This window comes from Danio aesculapii, chromosome 13 (assembly GCF_903798145.1).
Source record: "Danio aesculapii chromosome 13, fDanAes4.1, whole genome shotgun sequence".
NCBI classification, from domain to species: domain Eukaryota; kingdom Metazoa; phylum Chordata; class Actinopteri; order Cypriniformes; family Danionidae; genus Danio; species Danio aesculapii.
The window spans coordinates 33,050,602-33,065,551 of record NC_079447.1 but is presented as its reverse complement, the minus strand read 5'-3'; the positions used below and the strand labels follow the sequence as shown (position 1 = coordinate 33,065,551).

The window sequence follows — 14,950 nt, the reverse complement described above, 5'->3', positions numbered from 1 at the left end:
ACAAATGAGTAGGATAAACATTTGATCTGCTATAAAAATTCTAATGAGCTACACTGGAAAATCATTTACTAAATTATAGCATGCCTTTCAAAAAATGATGTGATTTTGTTTTAACAAATTTTGTGATAAACTCAGCTGATGATTGATAATAAAGCGTGTTTGGCATGTTGTCCCGGGAGAGAACCCTGAGCTCAGAATATCCTCAAGCCTGGGGCTCCCTCCCATTTGAAGGGCGAGAGGGGAGTTTGAGCTTAGGTAAAACGTGTTAGAAATAGCTAAGAGATAAAACTGGCTAAGAGTTTGACTTATGATGCCACTTTGGATTAGTCAATTTATTATATTGTATGCCTTTGAACGGTGGAAGGTAACTGAGTAACCCGGGGAAAACCCACGTGAGCTTGGGAAGAACATGCAAACTCCGCACTGAAATGCTGACTGGCAGGGTAAGGGCTCGAACCAGTGGTGTTCTTACAGTGCTAACCACTGGGCCACCATGCCACCCTATCGGGAGAAGGGTGAGGAGATTCTTCAAGACGAAGATGACTGTAGTGAAAAAACTCTGGTTATTTATAGTGAGTTAGTATTCATCTGATTGGCGCAAAATGTGAAGCTGATTAGTGACCAGCCGTGATCAACCATAAGCATGTGATCCTCTCGAAATTAGTTTATAAATAAACTGCACAAAAGAGGTACAATGATTTTTTTATGTAATAAATGAGATAGAACTAAGTAACGACCATTCGTCCATCATCAAAAAACTAAACTTGCTTGAGCAGCTGCGCTAGCAAACAGCAGTCTTGTGCCTTTAAAAGGCAAAGGCCTACAGTAGCTTCTACTACCACAGAAGATCCCATTTTTCTTTTTCATATCTGGCACCAGTTAATCAGAATGTGACAGTTTTGTTTTTTATGATTTTTTCACTCCATTCAGTGTGGTCCGGATGTAAGTGTATTGTGTGGGACAGAACTGGGCCAGAATAAAAGCAAACTGTGGCCCAGAATAGGGTCAGTTCTGGTTCATTTGGTTGAATTCTGGCTGATATGTGGTATTGCTATGGCTTAATTGTGGCCCAGATCTGGCAAACAGGAGCGGACCGCCCAAGTGCCTGGTGTGGGCCGGATTTGAGCCACATGAATTTTGCTAGTTGGGATAGTTACCAGTTTCCAACATTCTTTCAAATATCTTCTTTTGTGTACAATGGAAGAAACAAACCCAAAACAGGTTTAATACAAGTGAAGGGTGAGTAAACTCTTTAGTATATGAGATGTTTCTATGAAAAGTACTCTTTTTAAAACTATGATCTAGTGTACTTCTTTTCACAAGGGGTCCTAAACATGCACTCACTAACACAAACATGCATGAACCCAAAGTGTCACAGACATTTTATAAGGCCTCTGTCCATGACTTTCCAGTTTAGATGTGAGTCTTGATGTGTTTGTATGTGAGAGATTTTGATGCTCATTACAAACACACAGGCTGATCAAACACTAATCCCTCCCTCTTCCTCCTCCATCTGTGTGTGCAGCGAGGAACCAAACCCAAAAAGGTGCCGCATGTTTCTCTAACCTCTGTTTCCATAGCAGTGGCAGCATTGAGCCGCTCTGTTGCATGGCGTCACACAAACCGCACTTTACCTGTGTGTGTGTATGTGTGTGTTCATCAGAAGTGTTTGCGTCTGCAGTATATTGTTGCTGTTAATTTTATGTACATTTATTCATGCGTGCTAGTGCTTCGCCGGCTGGATGGCAGTGTTCTTTGATGAATGACTGCTTTTAAATGGATGTTAGGGATTAGCCTGCTGTGTTTATTGCTGTAGAATGTGGGAAAAACAAGATTTTAAGTTTCTTGTTAATAATTTAATTCACTTTTTATTTTATAGGTTGTCTGTGTGAAGCATGCATATGTAGATTCATTATAACGGTCATAAAATGTACATTAAATTGCTACAGATGGCTCAAATATTAAATAGGGGTTTTCATGGTAAAGTGTAATACAGCTTTAATTTTTACCTCATTTAAAAAAATTGTACTTACAACCCCAAATCAGAAGTTGGGACAGTATGGAAATACGCAAATAAAAAAGAAAGAAGTGATTTCTAAATTTATTTTGACTTGTATTTCATTGCAGACAATACAAACATTACTTAACATGTTCCTCATGATTTGATTTGATTTTTTTATAAACACATATTCCAGTTTTGGTTCTTGCAACACATTACAAGACAAGTTGGAACAGTAAAGCATTTACCACTTTTAATGTTGCCATTTCTTTTCACACCACTTAAAAGATGTTTAGGGACTAAAGACACCAAGTGATGAAGTGTTTCAGGTGTAATTTTGTCCAATTTTTTATTCAAACAAGTCTTAAGGTAGGCAACAGTATGGGGTATTCATTGGCATATTTTGTTCTTCAAAATGCGCCACACATTCTCTATTGGAAACAGGTCGGGACTGCAGACTGGCCAGTCAAATACTTGTATCCTCTTCGTCTGCAGTCAGGACTTTGTAATGTGTGCAGAATTTGGTTTTGCATTGTCTTGTTGAAATATGCATGGGCATCCCTGGAAAAGAAGGCAGCATGTTGTGCTCCAAAATCTTTTCAGCATTATTGGTGCCATTGCAGAAGTGCAAGATAACTTAGTGCCAAGGGCACTGACATGACATGACTACAATGACAGACCCTGGATTTGTTGCTGGTAATAGTTTGGATATTTTTCTTCTTTGGTCCAGAGCACACGTAGTCCATTTCTCCCCAAAAAATACCTTATAATACTGATTCATCTGACCACAGTACATTTTTCCACTGTGTGATGGTCCATCCAAGATGCCTCCAAGCCCATAGAAGTCGACGTTGCTTCTGGACATTGTTAACATAGGGCTTTCTTTTGTATCCGGCCTTTCTTTGCTCCTAAAGGACTAGACCTTTCTTGGGTGCTGCTTTTGTACCATATCTTAATTACAATCACCTGATGACAACACCTGTTTCAAATCACATCATTATTTAGTCATATTACTCGATTACTAGCCCTAAATTGCTGGTATGAATGACAGGAAATGCTGTATATTTACAAATGAAATGAAATATTTTGTGTTCATGTTGTCTGCAATGAAATACAAGTCAAAGTAAATTTGGAAATCACTAATTTCTTTTTTTATTTGCGTTTTCCATACTGTCCTGACTTTTTCTGATTTGGGGTTGTTACTTACTGTTAAACTTAAATAATAATATTCATACTTTTTTGATTATAAATATGTAATATTAATGTTAGTGTTTTCTGTGGACTATTTAAGGTTTAAAAGATTTAAGTAAATAAATGTCATAACATAAAATGTAAAAAATATGTTAAAAGATTCTGCCCTTTTCCATAAGGTTTAGTTGAAAGTGCATGCAGGAGCATGTTTACTGTTACTGTTGTGTTCAGGTTTGTGTGTGATGAAAGACTGAGAGAGATATTTTAGTAAGTGCTTCCTTCCCTCCGGCTTGGCATTAGCTGTCTTGTCATTAGATCGCCACTGAAATATTGGACTTGAAAGCTCAGCTTGTGCATCCCTGCGTTTTCTTCTAAATGTCAGCGCTTGAGGAAATGGTATTTAAGAGGTTTTCTAGTTCAGCCTGTCAGTATGGATTGTTTTGAAGCTTTTTCTATGAGGGTTAACGTACAAATGGAGGGCCTGTGTTTGCCTGGCTTCAAACCTTCACTCATTTTGAATTGTACTATAAACATTGGTCAGTTTAGGGTTTCTTTGGCTTAATTTTTTTACTTTAATCTTTACTTATGATTATCAGTGAACGTGGTCATTTTGGTGGATCTTTGTGGAAATAGTGTCTGTATACTGTAATTCCAAATTATGGAGAAAATAATATTGACAGACAAAATGAGTAAAGCATGTATCATCAGGGAGTTAGGAGTGTGCAATAATAACAACAACAACAAAAATCATATCTCAATGTTTTTCTCATATTTATTTCATTTTTTTCTATGATCAACACGATTTTGATGATTTTGTGCAGGTATAATAAGTCAGATAATAAAACTGACAGTAGGTGGTAAAAATTAAGTAGGTGGTCTTAATTGAGCGATTCATTAAATTAGTCATCAAAGCAAATAATTTAGAATGGCCAGTTTAGGAAGAAACTTGCACTGACTAATCTTAAAATAAACTCCCTGGCCATTTTATTAGGTACACCTGTCCAACCGCTCGTTAATGCTAGATTTCTAATCAGCCAATCACATGGCAGCAACTTAATGCATTTAGGCATGTAGACATGGTCAAGACGATCTGCTGCAGTTTAAACTGAGCATCAGAATGGAGAAGAAAGGTGATTTAAGTGGCTTTGAACTAGGGTTGGGCGATGTCGACCAATTTGGCATTGTACAATGTCTAATGTGAAACTGTGTAATTAAATCATAACAAATTAATTATCTGTAGCCTACGCTGTGCTGTGTTAGGGACTGTGCTGTACTGTGCTGTACTGACGCTGTGACACATTACCTGTAAAAATTCAAAAGACAGAAGAGTCACTAGATGGAGACAAGATTAATTAAATATCACGTTTAACAACTATAGTGAGATGCAACTATAGTGAGATGTGTGTGTGCGTGTGTGTGTGTGTGGTCACGTGATGTGCGTTTTCAGCGATATAGTGTGGAAGCAGGGCTTTTTAGAAATGCTAGGTGAAACGCCAGTGTGGACGTAGATCGTTTTCGTTCTAAAATGCTATTTTGCGACGGGGGTGGGGCGGAGGATCACAATAGCGGCTCAGCATCGTCATGTTTATCGATGATGGCATCGTCTATCGACCCAACCCTACTTTGAGCATGGCACGGTTGTTGGTGCCAGACAGGCTGGTCTGAGTATTTCTGAAACTGCTGATCTACTGGGATTTTCTCGCACAACCATCTCTAGGGTTTATAGAAAATGGTCAGAGAAAGAGAAAATAGGATGAAATTATACAACACTGATTGTAATTGATGCCGCTGACGCTGCCAAGTCATTGGCATTTCACTGGTCCGTTTTATTACTCTTTTAGATGATTGGATCCTGACGAAATCCCCATAGTGGAAGTTTTCCACATAGCATTGACGTTCCCCTGCCGATGGGGAACTGCCACTCACTGGATATTTTCTCTTTCCCTGACCATTCTCACCACATATCTCAGCACGCTGCCGTCTGCTCCTCTGGAGTCATGCTCAGCGGAATTGCTGTGTCCCATTACAGGTAGCCAGCTCTGCTGGTTGCGTTGACATCGGTCAAATGGGTCAGGTATCTGAAGGCATTTTCGGTCGGCGAAATATGCCAGCTATTTGGGCCGGCCCACTCTCACGTTTTTCCTGAGACCCCGGCCCACCTAGGTGCCCTAGGTTCCTACAGCGTTCGTTTTAGACTACGTAGTGAGCCTGCAAGCTCTGCCCATGGAGGAGGCAGACCCAGCCCTTTTTATTGCTGAAGTCCTGTTCGTGCTTTTATTATGTGGACCATACTTAGAGCTTAGATCCTCTGAGCAGCACTTTGTCTGTTATGGTGGTCGGCAGAAGGGAAGTGCCGTATCCAAACAGGTTGGCCCACTGAACAGTGGATGCCATCTCCCTCGCTTTTCAGAGCCAGTGCAAGCCGTGTCCCCCAAGAGTGAGAGCGCGCATCCTTTTGGGCGTTAGCACGCTGTGCCTCTCTAATAGACAATGTAGAGCTGCGGGCTGGGTGACACCTAATACATTTGCGAGATTTTATAATCGAGTGAAGCTGATTTTCTCAGGTGTGCTGGTGAACTCCGGTGAATGAGGAAATTCGGTCTGATGTTGTAACATGCTTGTCGCACCTTTCTCTCTAACACAGAGATACGTGTGCTTTCTGTATTCTGTTTAGTTGAGTTCCCCATTTGGCGAACCCTACAGAGTTCCTCGGAGGCCCCCAGCATCTGATTCAGCGGAGGACTCATGTGCCTGGCCCATTACGTTCTTGACATGCCCTCTTGGTCAGCCCGCGTTCTGGGTATAGATGCCTGCTATGTGCGATCCCCACTGGCGATCCCATACGCTTCACTCAGCCATGGTATAGTCCCCCCCTCTTAGGCGGGCTCGTGTCTTCCCTTTCTGCTTACCATCTTCTCATATGTGTACTCCCCCTTCTCTTGCCCATATGCCTTCTTGTCACCAGGTCTCCCCTACTGGGCAGCAGGTGCCCTCCGCAGCGTCCTGCCTATTGAGACTTCAGGCTTTCCCAACGTACTGTCGTATCTTAAATCCCTAGAATTAACTAGGTGTTTTTTACGACTTTCTGAAAAATATATCTAAACCAATAAAGTTTCTCAAGTAAGTCAGATTAGTTAGGGCCAGGGGGCACGTTGGAAGGCTATCCCTTTGGTGGTGCAGGTGCGCTCATGCTGCAGCCTGGCAAACCTCTCACCAGCGACATAGTAAGGTTCAATCGTTGTGGTGTTTTCCATAGATTTCCCCATAGTGGAAGTTTTCCACATAACATTGAAGTTCCCCTCCCGATGGGGAACGCAACGCTTACTAAAGAAACCCTCGTTCCCAGAAGGGGGAATGGAAATACTATGTTCCTTCTCCACAATGATTGCCCCTTAGCTGTTAGCCATAAAAAGCTTTTTCAGCTAGCAAAGGATGCCTTGGTGTGGCTCGAGCGGTGTCATTATACACCACTAATTGTAATTGATGCCAGCTGTGCACGCTGATGCTGCCAACTTATTGGCATTTCATTGGACCATTTTATTACTCTTCAGATGATTGAATTCTAATGAAATCCCCATAGTGGAAGTTTTCCACTTAGCATTTCCACCCCCCCCCCCCCTTTCCTTTAGAAAGCGTTGCGTTCTGTGGGTGCAAATGACTTGTTGATGTCAGAGGTGAATGACCAGACTAGTTTGAGCTGATAGAAAGGCAACAGTAACCAATTGTTACAACGAAGGCATGCAGAAAAGCGTCTCTGAATGCACAACACGTCCAACCTTAAAGTGGATGGGCTACAGCAGCAGAAAACTACACTAGTAAGGTGTACCTAATAAAATGGCCAGTGACTGTATATGCCAGTGCCTTTGATTTTTGTCTCAGGATATGGACACCACAAATATTTTTATAACACAAATAAAAAATATAATAATATATATAAAAAATATACAACAGTATATAGATAAAATAACAATTAAATGTCCTAAGTGAACTAGCCCTGTTAGTGAAACATGCCCTAAATGTTTAAAATATTGTTTGTATGTTTAAAAACATTATCACATTTATAGTTTTGTTTAAAATATTAAGGAGATAATTTTTTTAAATCATAACAACCAAATCTTTGGGATATTTTTGCTTTTAAAGCTTAAAACTTTGAAGGCTATTCTAATGTTTTATCATGCAGTGAATTCTTAGCATTTGCACTTGTTAACATTATATTTTGTTCTAAACAATAACTTTGTTTTTAAAAAGCAGAGTTATTTTTAAAATAGCATAGTATTTGAAAAAATGTTCATGCTATTTTAAAAGATTTTGCAAGTTTCATATAAATACAGACTCTATGAAAAATATAGCATGTACAGTAAATAAAAAGGAAAAAGAATTCTATTTGCATATAGAAAGCACATTCTAAACTTTGCCACAGTTAAATCATTACAGGAAATGTGGAATGTTAGTAATCGTTAAGTAAGGGATAAAGTACATCCAGCCGGTTGTACTTGCAGAATAAACCCTGACAGGTGTCCAATGTGAAGTGAAGGGCTGTTGTAATAGATTAAAGGGCTTTATTTTGTGAAAACAACTGGCTAGATGTACATTATCCCACTTTTTAAATGGTTACTTTCCACAAAATTAAACAATTAGATTCAAAACTTTGGTCTGAGCAACAATAAATTACTCTCTTTTTAATTAAACGTGAAGCTTAGTGTCAGCAGTTGTTATCTGCGAATAGCACACATTGGAATGTCGTGATTGACCAATCAGAATGAAGGATTCCAGCGAGTCGTGCATAATTAGTTCTAATGAGAATCACCTCAAAACTGATGAGACCTGACAAATGCAGGCCATAGATATATGAAATGATAAATGGAGTCTAGTACGCAAAATGTAGAGTAAATCTTGTTTATTTTTCAGTTTCGTTCATCCCCCTCTCTTGTTCTCTCTCTCTGTGTTTTCTACTACACATCACTTTTCTCCCCTGCAGAGCTGTAATGTGATACATCAAGCTGTCTCCATCTCTGCACACTCTTCTGTAATGGATCCTCAAATAATGACACCATCGCTCTCACAAACCGCAGAAATGCATTTTCAGATCATACAATGTTTTTTTTTCTGTACAGTTCAGTGTGTCCTGTCTAATTTGGCCAAAAATAATCCTGTTTTCTCACAAAAAAATGTCTTAATTATTCATATTTTTTTAGCATGATCTCTCTAAAATGTCATTTAGTGTAACAATGGTTTATATCTCAGAAAATATTGTTTGTTTATAGCAAGAATCAAACCAAAGTGTAACAAAAAAAAGGCAAACATTAGCCTGCTGCAAGTAACAATGCTCACTATTTACTAGTGGCTTATTATCTGCCTATTATTAAGATATTGTCTGTTAATGGACCCTTAATTGTTTTATGTTCAGTCCACTTAACTTTGTAAAAAACTAATAAAATAACTTAAATTTTTTTCATGTTATCCCAACACAAATTGTTTGTGTTGAACCTTGCATTTTTTACAGTGCATTACGAACACCTCACGCAAGCGCAATACATTTCTTTGGAATTTAATGCAAAGATTATATAATGCAAAGTATAGCTTCATAAATGTATAGGTTTTTAAAAAAAATTATATTAAAACCTTTTATAGGATTTGAGTTGCTGATGTCCGTTAAATGTGTTATAACCCTCTTGTGAAAAGGGTCCATTAGTACTTATAAAGTAACATATTCTGCATATTAAGTAAATATATTCTGGATGATCTTATCCTACATCCCTAATCTAACACCTAAACCCAATTACTACCTTAATAACTGTAATAACCGTAATAACTAATAATAAGTGTTAGTTGATCCAAAAATGGAAAAACAAAAATTGTTATTAATCACTAACCCTCGTGTCATTCCAACCCCCTGAAGCCTTTGTTTGTTCTCAGAACAGAAATTAAGATATTTTAGGTCTGAGTTTTTTTTTACTTTTATCTGAGTCCATATGCCTTTTGGTATTTTTCTGGACTTTGAACGAGCCGGGACCCCTGCTGTCTTTAGAGGATGAGAGAGCACTCAGATTTAATCTAAATACCTTAATTTGTGTTCTAAAGACAAAAAAGGTCTCAGAGGTTTGGAAGGGCCTGAGGGTGAGTAATTATTAGTAATTTTCATAACACTTAAATAAGCAGCAAATTAGGAGTTTATTGAGACAAAAGTCATAATTATTGTTTTAGTAATAGAAAGAACTGTATCACTTTATTTTGATGGTCCCTTTCATGCATTTTGTTGAATTTAAGTTACATCTATATGCCAACTAATTCTCATTAGATTATTAGTAGACTGTTATGTTGGGTTAATGTAAGTTGACATGTACTAGCAAAGTTTCTTATAGATAAATGTCTGTTGAAGGAGCAGTATCAGCAGATATTAGGCAGACAGTCTACTAATACTCAAATTAGAATTAATTGGCATGTAGTTGTAATGCAACTTTTAGTCAACAAAATGTGCAATAGGGCCCATTAAAATAGTCTTACCGAAAGAACTGTATATTAAAATAAAGCGTGACCAAAATATGTTTAAAAAGGAGGGTAGTGAATGACTCCCAGGTTACTAAAACCCAAGATATATATCTAATACGCATTCAGTGTAGACTGTAAAAAATATCCATTAATTAACAGTTTCTGTATTTTGTGATTCACAAGTGTTTTCCATTGATTTACAGTAGTGTTACATTTCAGTAGTTTGAAATAATATAATCTATACGAAATAATACAGAGAAATAAGTCTGTAATATCACTTTAAACTATTAAAAATCACTTTTTTAGGTTAAAAGTAGTTGGAAGAAAGATCAAGGTTCCATATTGCAATTCAAAAGCAAAAACAAATTCATAAAAAATAAATAAAAAACAAAATATGAATCCCAAAATACAGAAAACTGCTAAATTACGGATATTTTTTAAAGTGTACAGTTGAAGTCAGAACAATTAGCCCTCCTGTTACATTTTAATTTGTTTATATTTTTCCCTTATTTCTGTTTAACTGTGAGATTTTTTTTCAACACATTTCTAAACATAAGTTTGTTCTGTATTTAATTGAACAAAATGCTTAAGGGGACTAATAATTTTAACCTAAAAATCACAATCCAAAAAGCACAATCCAACATCTCTTCTTTAAACCACCGCCAGACGTTATCTAGAACTTGTGCCTTGAAATACATCTATAAAAAACTAATCACCAAAGCAGGTACAACAACAGCATCACAGTCTGCCTACACTTTCACACAGACCTGCTGCTGCTGCTGCTGTCTGGAGAGCCTATAGGATACTAATGTGGAGTGTTGCTAGGAGACCAGTCAGACTAACATCAGTCCCTCCCTCTGTCTCTCCTTCCTCTTTTGTTACAGCTGTCTCTCTCTCTCTCGCTCTCTCTCTCTCTCTCTCTCTCTCTCTCTCTCTATCTGTGTCTGGAGGGAGGGTGGTATTGCGTAGTGATGTAATGCACTTGCTAGGCAGTCGTTGGCACAGCCGAGCGGCACTGAGAGCTTGCGAGTGGAAAGACAAGCAGGAGAGATGGATACAGACAGAGAAAGACGGCATTACAGTCAGAGAAATGCTTAGAAAAGGAGCTCGCTTTCCTTCTTGTTGGAGCAAAAGGATTCAAATTACTGCAGTCATTTGAGCTGCAGCAGGGACGACCTGCAACATCGTCGCTCTGTGTGTGTGTGAATGTGTGTTTGTCTGGCTAGCACTTGCCAACTGCTGTATGAGTGTGTTTGTGGCTTTGCTGTGGGCTTGGCCTGCTCTCATCTCGATCTGCTGTTAATGTGACTCAATCCTTTTTCCTGCTCTTTTTCTGCACCTGGTGTGTGTGTGTGTGTTTGCACCTGTCTTTCCTCTTCAACCGTCAATATGATGAGACAGGCACCTACGACTCGTAAGGTACAACAGATTGTTTACTACCTCAATGGCATGCAAATTTCAGAGTGCTGTTGTCTTGTCTTGGGTGTTTGTGTGATTCTAGAGATTTTCTTCTGTTGGTATGTCGGTGCATGTTGCGATGATAGCTTGATTTTATTGTTAGTTTTATTTTTCAGTGAAAGGTTGATTTTAATAGATTTTTCTGTTCTATTTCTTGTGGTCAAAAGTTGTAACTTCAAAATGTTCAACATCTGAAGTGTTTCTTAAATCTGAACATAATTTATAATCATAATAATCAATGAAAGAAATATGTTTGCCTTCGTATTCGCTAGCATTATAGATATATCATTCAAAATAAGTGCTAATGTGTTTTTGAATTCTGGTAACACTTTATTTTGATGGTCCATTTATTATTAGTAGACTGTCTGCTTAATATCTGTTGATACTGCTCCATTTAACTGACTATAAGAAACTTTGCAAGTACATGTCAACTTACACTAACCCTAACCCCAACCTTACAGTCTACTTATAATCTAAGTTGGCATGTAGATGCAATGTAACTTAATCTCAACAAACAGATGTTTGACCTAAATTTTTGTGTGTGGATCTTACAGTATAGGCACAAATAGAATGTATCTTTTGCTACCATCATTGAGGGTCTGTAATTAATAACATAATTTTCATTTTTGGGGTAACTAATCCTTTAAGATCCCTTATATGTAAACTTAACAACTACCTGTTAATAAGCAGCAAGTTAGAAGTTAGTATCTTGAAAAATATCTAGTGAAATATTATGTACTGTCATCATGGCAAAAACAAAAGAAATGAGTTATTAAAACTATTATGTTTAGAAATGGGCTGAAAAAATCTTCTCTGCGTTAAACAGAACTTGGGGAAAAATATTAAAGAACTTAACAGGAGGGCTAATAATTCTGACTTCAACTTTATTAGATGGATATCTTGGATTTTAGTAAGCTGGGTGCTATTCACTGCTCTCCTTATACATTTTTTTTGGTCACGTTTTATTTTAATGTACAGTTCTTGCTTATTGATAAACCATTAGTTATTACTTTTTCCTCAATAAACTCCTAATTTGCTGCTTATTAAAGTGTTAGTTCACCCAATTATGTCATCAAATTATGTTAGTAATTACTCACCGTCATGTCGTTCCAAACGTCTGAGGCCTTCAATTGTCTTTGGAACACAAATGAAGATATTTAGATTAAATCTGAGAGCTCTTTCATCCTCTATAGTCAGCAAGGGTTGTGCATTTTGAAGTATTTCTTAAATCGAATGAGTCCTGAACATAATTTATAAACAAAATAATCAATGAAAGAAATATGTTTGCCCCTCGCATTCGCTAGCATTATACTGTAGATATATCATTAAAAATAAGTGCTAACATATTTTTGAATTTTTTTGTGGATCATACAGTGGAATGTGTACAAATTTCACCATTGAGTCTGTTTATTTACATCAGTAAATGTACATACAGTAAATATATATATTTTCAGTTTTTATATTAATTTCAGTAATCTTATTGACTGATATGCAAATGTTTATTTGATTTATTTATAGTAAAGTTTGTAAAGTAATATTTTCTGTCTTTTAGTTGATATACTATTGTGAGAAACTTGTGTTTACCAAAAAAGTTGATCTAATTGGATTTGCATTATAGGCCATTATAATAATAAAAGTTATTTTTTAATTTTATGTTTTAAGTCTTTAGTTACTTCACTCCCAAAATCATTCAGCATTCTGCACAGAAATAGCAAAAAACATACACAGATTCTGTTTGGCCCTAATCATATTTAAACTTGAAGGGATGGGACTAAACCTTTACAAAATTCAATTTAAACTTCCACAATTTCACCTAAAACAAAACAAGACAAAGAAACTTCATGTAGAGTTTGAAAATGAAAAACTGAAATATTATTATGTTATTATTATTTTATTTTGAAGTCCTCTAATAATTTTGTAAAACTAAATTGTTGGAGGACTTCTCAAAAAATAATATAATAATATTTCAGTTTGGATTTTTGCAGTTGAATGCAACTGATAAGTGTGACTTTTGAGATCAGTAAGATATACTTTAATACTGAAATGAATACTTTTGTTTGACAAAGATGCAATAAATTATTTAAACATGACTGTATCCACATTTATCATGTTAAATAAGATTTAAATTTGCCAGATTTTCGACAACAATAAAAGAAAAAAATGTTAAACTGTTTTAAATATTAAAATATGTTTCCTGAGGTGCTAATCATCATAAGGAAAAGACATCTAAAGCATGATGTTACTAAAGACTGGAGTAATAAGGCTGCAAATTCACTTTTGACATCCCATCAATACTTTTGTTTTATTTATTATTATTATTTTTTTTTTACAAAATTTTATAATATAAAAAAACAGATTTTTTATTGTAATAACAGAATGTATGTGGGGTCTTAAAAAGTCTTAAAATGTCTTAAATTTCAAACAAAATTTTAGACCTTAAAAGGTCTTACATACACTGAAATATGTTGTTGTAGGTAAATAATTTTAAATACCTTAATTTTTTTTGTCCATGTACAGCTACCTGAGCAGTACAGCCAACAATTCATCTAAAAACATTTATCCAAAGTTTTTTAAACGTAAGTCATGCTGAAAAAAGTATTTGTTTATAACTAGTTTGCTTGCGACAAATTATTTAAAACATGTATTTGAATAATTCAATTACAATTTTAATTGGGCAAGCAAAAATCTTTTCTACAGGTCATTAGAAAAAAATCCTTAGTGTTTAGTCCTGTATAAGTCTGAAATTTAGTTAATAATTGTCTTAAAAATGTCTTAAAAAGTCTTTTCACATGATGAAACCTGCAGAAACCCTGAATAATATGTAACAATATTACTGTTTTTCATTTTTGCTATACTTTTAAATGCAGCCTGGTTAAGAATAAGAGACATTTTTCAAAACAAATCTGTCGCCAAACTTTTGAGTAGCAAATGGCAAACTGATTACTGAATATGTCATGATTATACGTACTTGGTTGTCATAAAATCTTTGTTCAACAGATTTTGTTTTCCGAGTTGTAACCGTGCATTGATCTGTACTGCAGTGTGTTGGTCATCTGTGTCTGCATGCTTGTATATTCATGAGTACTTGTTTGGCCCATTTGGTGTCAGGCACGTAGCTTTGTGAACAGACAAATCCAAATATTGTGCTAGGGTTTGACTCTTTTTGTGCTTAAAGAACAATTTGATGTAGAATTTGATGTATAGGATGAGACAGAGAGCAGACCTTATTAATATATTGAAGTAAATATGTAAAGGATGGCTCATGGAGTGAAGAATAAAGTTCTTGTTAAAGTGTCTGGCTTTTTCGGGTTCTAATCTTTACTGTCTGTTTTCTTCTGTTTTGTTTCTCTTGTCTCTGCTTTCTTCATCTTTCTACTGAACCGTGATGGTCTTCTCTCTTCAGACCACCACCAGACGGCCCAAGGTGAGCTCAGTCCTGCAGGTCACATCTGTTTGTGTTTGCGTTTGGTAATTAACTTATAAAGTTTACAGTTTTTACAATCAGGTAGTATGTGATGACTTTAAAAAAAATCATCTTTATTAAACACCAGGAGGTTCAAATATACATGAATTTTAACACATGAACAAAACATAAACTATGCATGGTTGAAATATCAGGTGGTCTGTGACACACCAAATCAAAAATTCTATTTGAGCCCCCCCCCCAAAAAAATAAGCAAATTCATTAATTAATTTTCCTTTACCTTAGTCTTTAATTTATCAAAGGTCGTCACAGCAGAATTAACCGCCAACTATTCCAGCATATGCTTTACACAGTGGATACCCTTTCAGTCACACTCCAGTACTATATAT

At 36.3% G+C, this 14,950-nt stretch overlaps 1 protein-coding gene across 1 annotated transcript in view; it reads left to right on the top strand.

Moving 5' to 3' along the window:
* dctn1b (dynactin 1b) overlaps positions 1-14,950 on the top strand; it is a 67,031-nt gene that overhangs the window by 12,752 nt on the left and 39,329 nt on the right. The window contains exons 5-7 of the mRNA XM_056470972.1: positions 1,526-1,546; positions 11,081-11,098; positions 14,541-14,561. Of these exons, the coding sequence (XP_056326947.1) occupies positions 1,526-1,546; positions 11,081-11,098; positions 14,541-14,561 (60 nt within the window). The remainder of the gene's footprint in view (positions 1-1,525; positions 1,547-11,080; positions 11,099-14,540; positions 14,562-14,950) is intronic.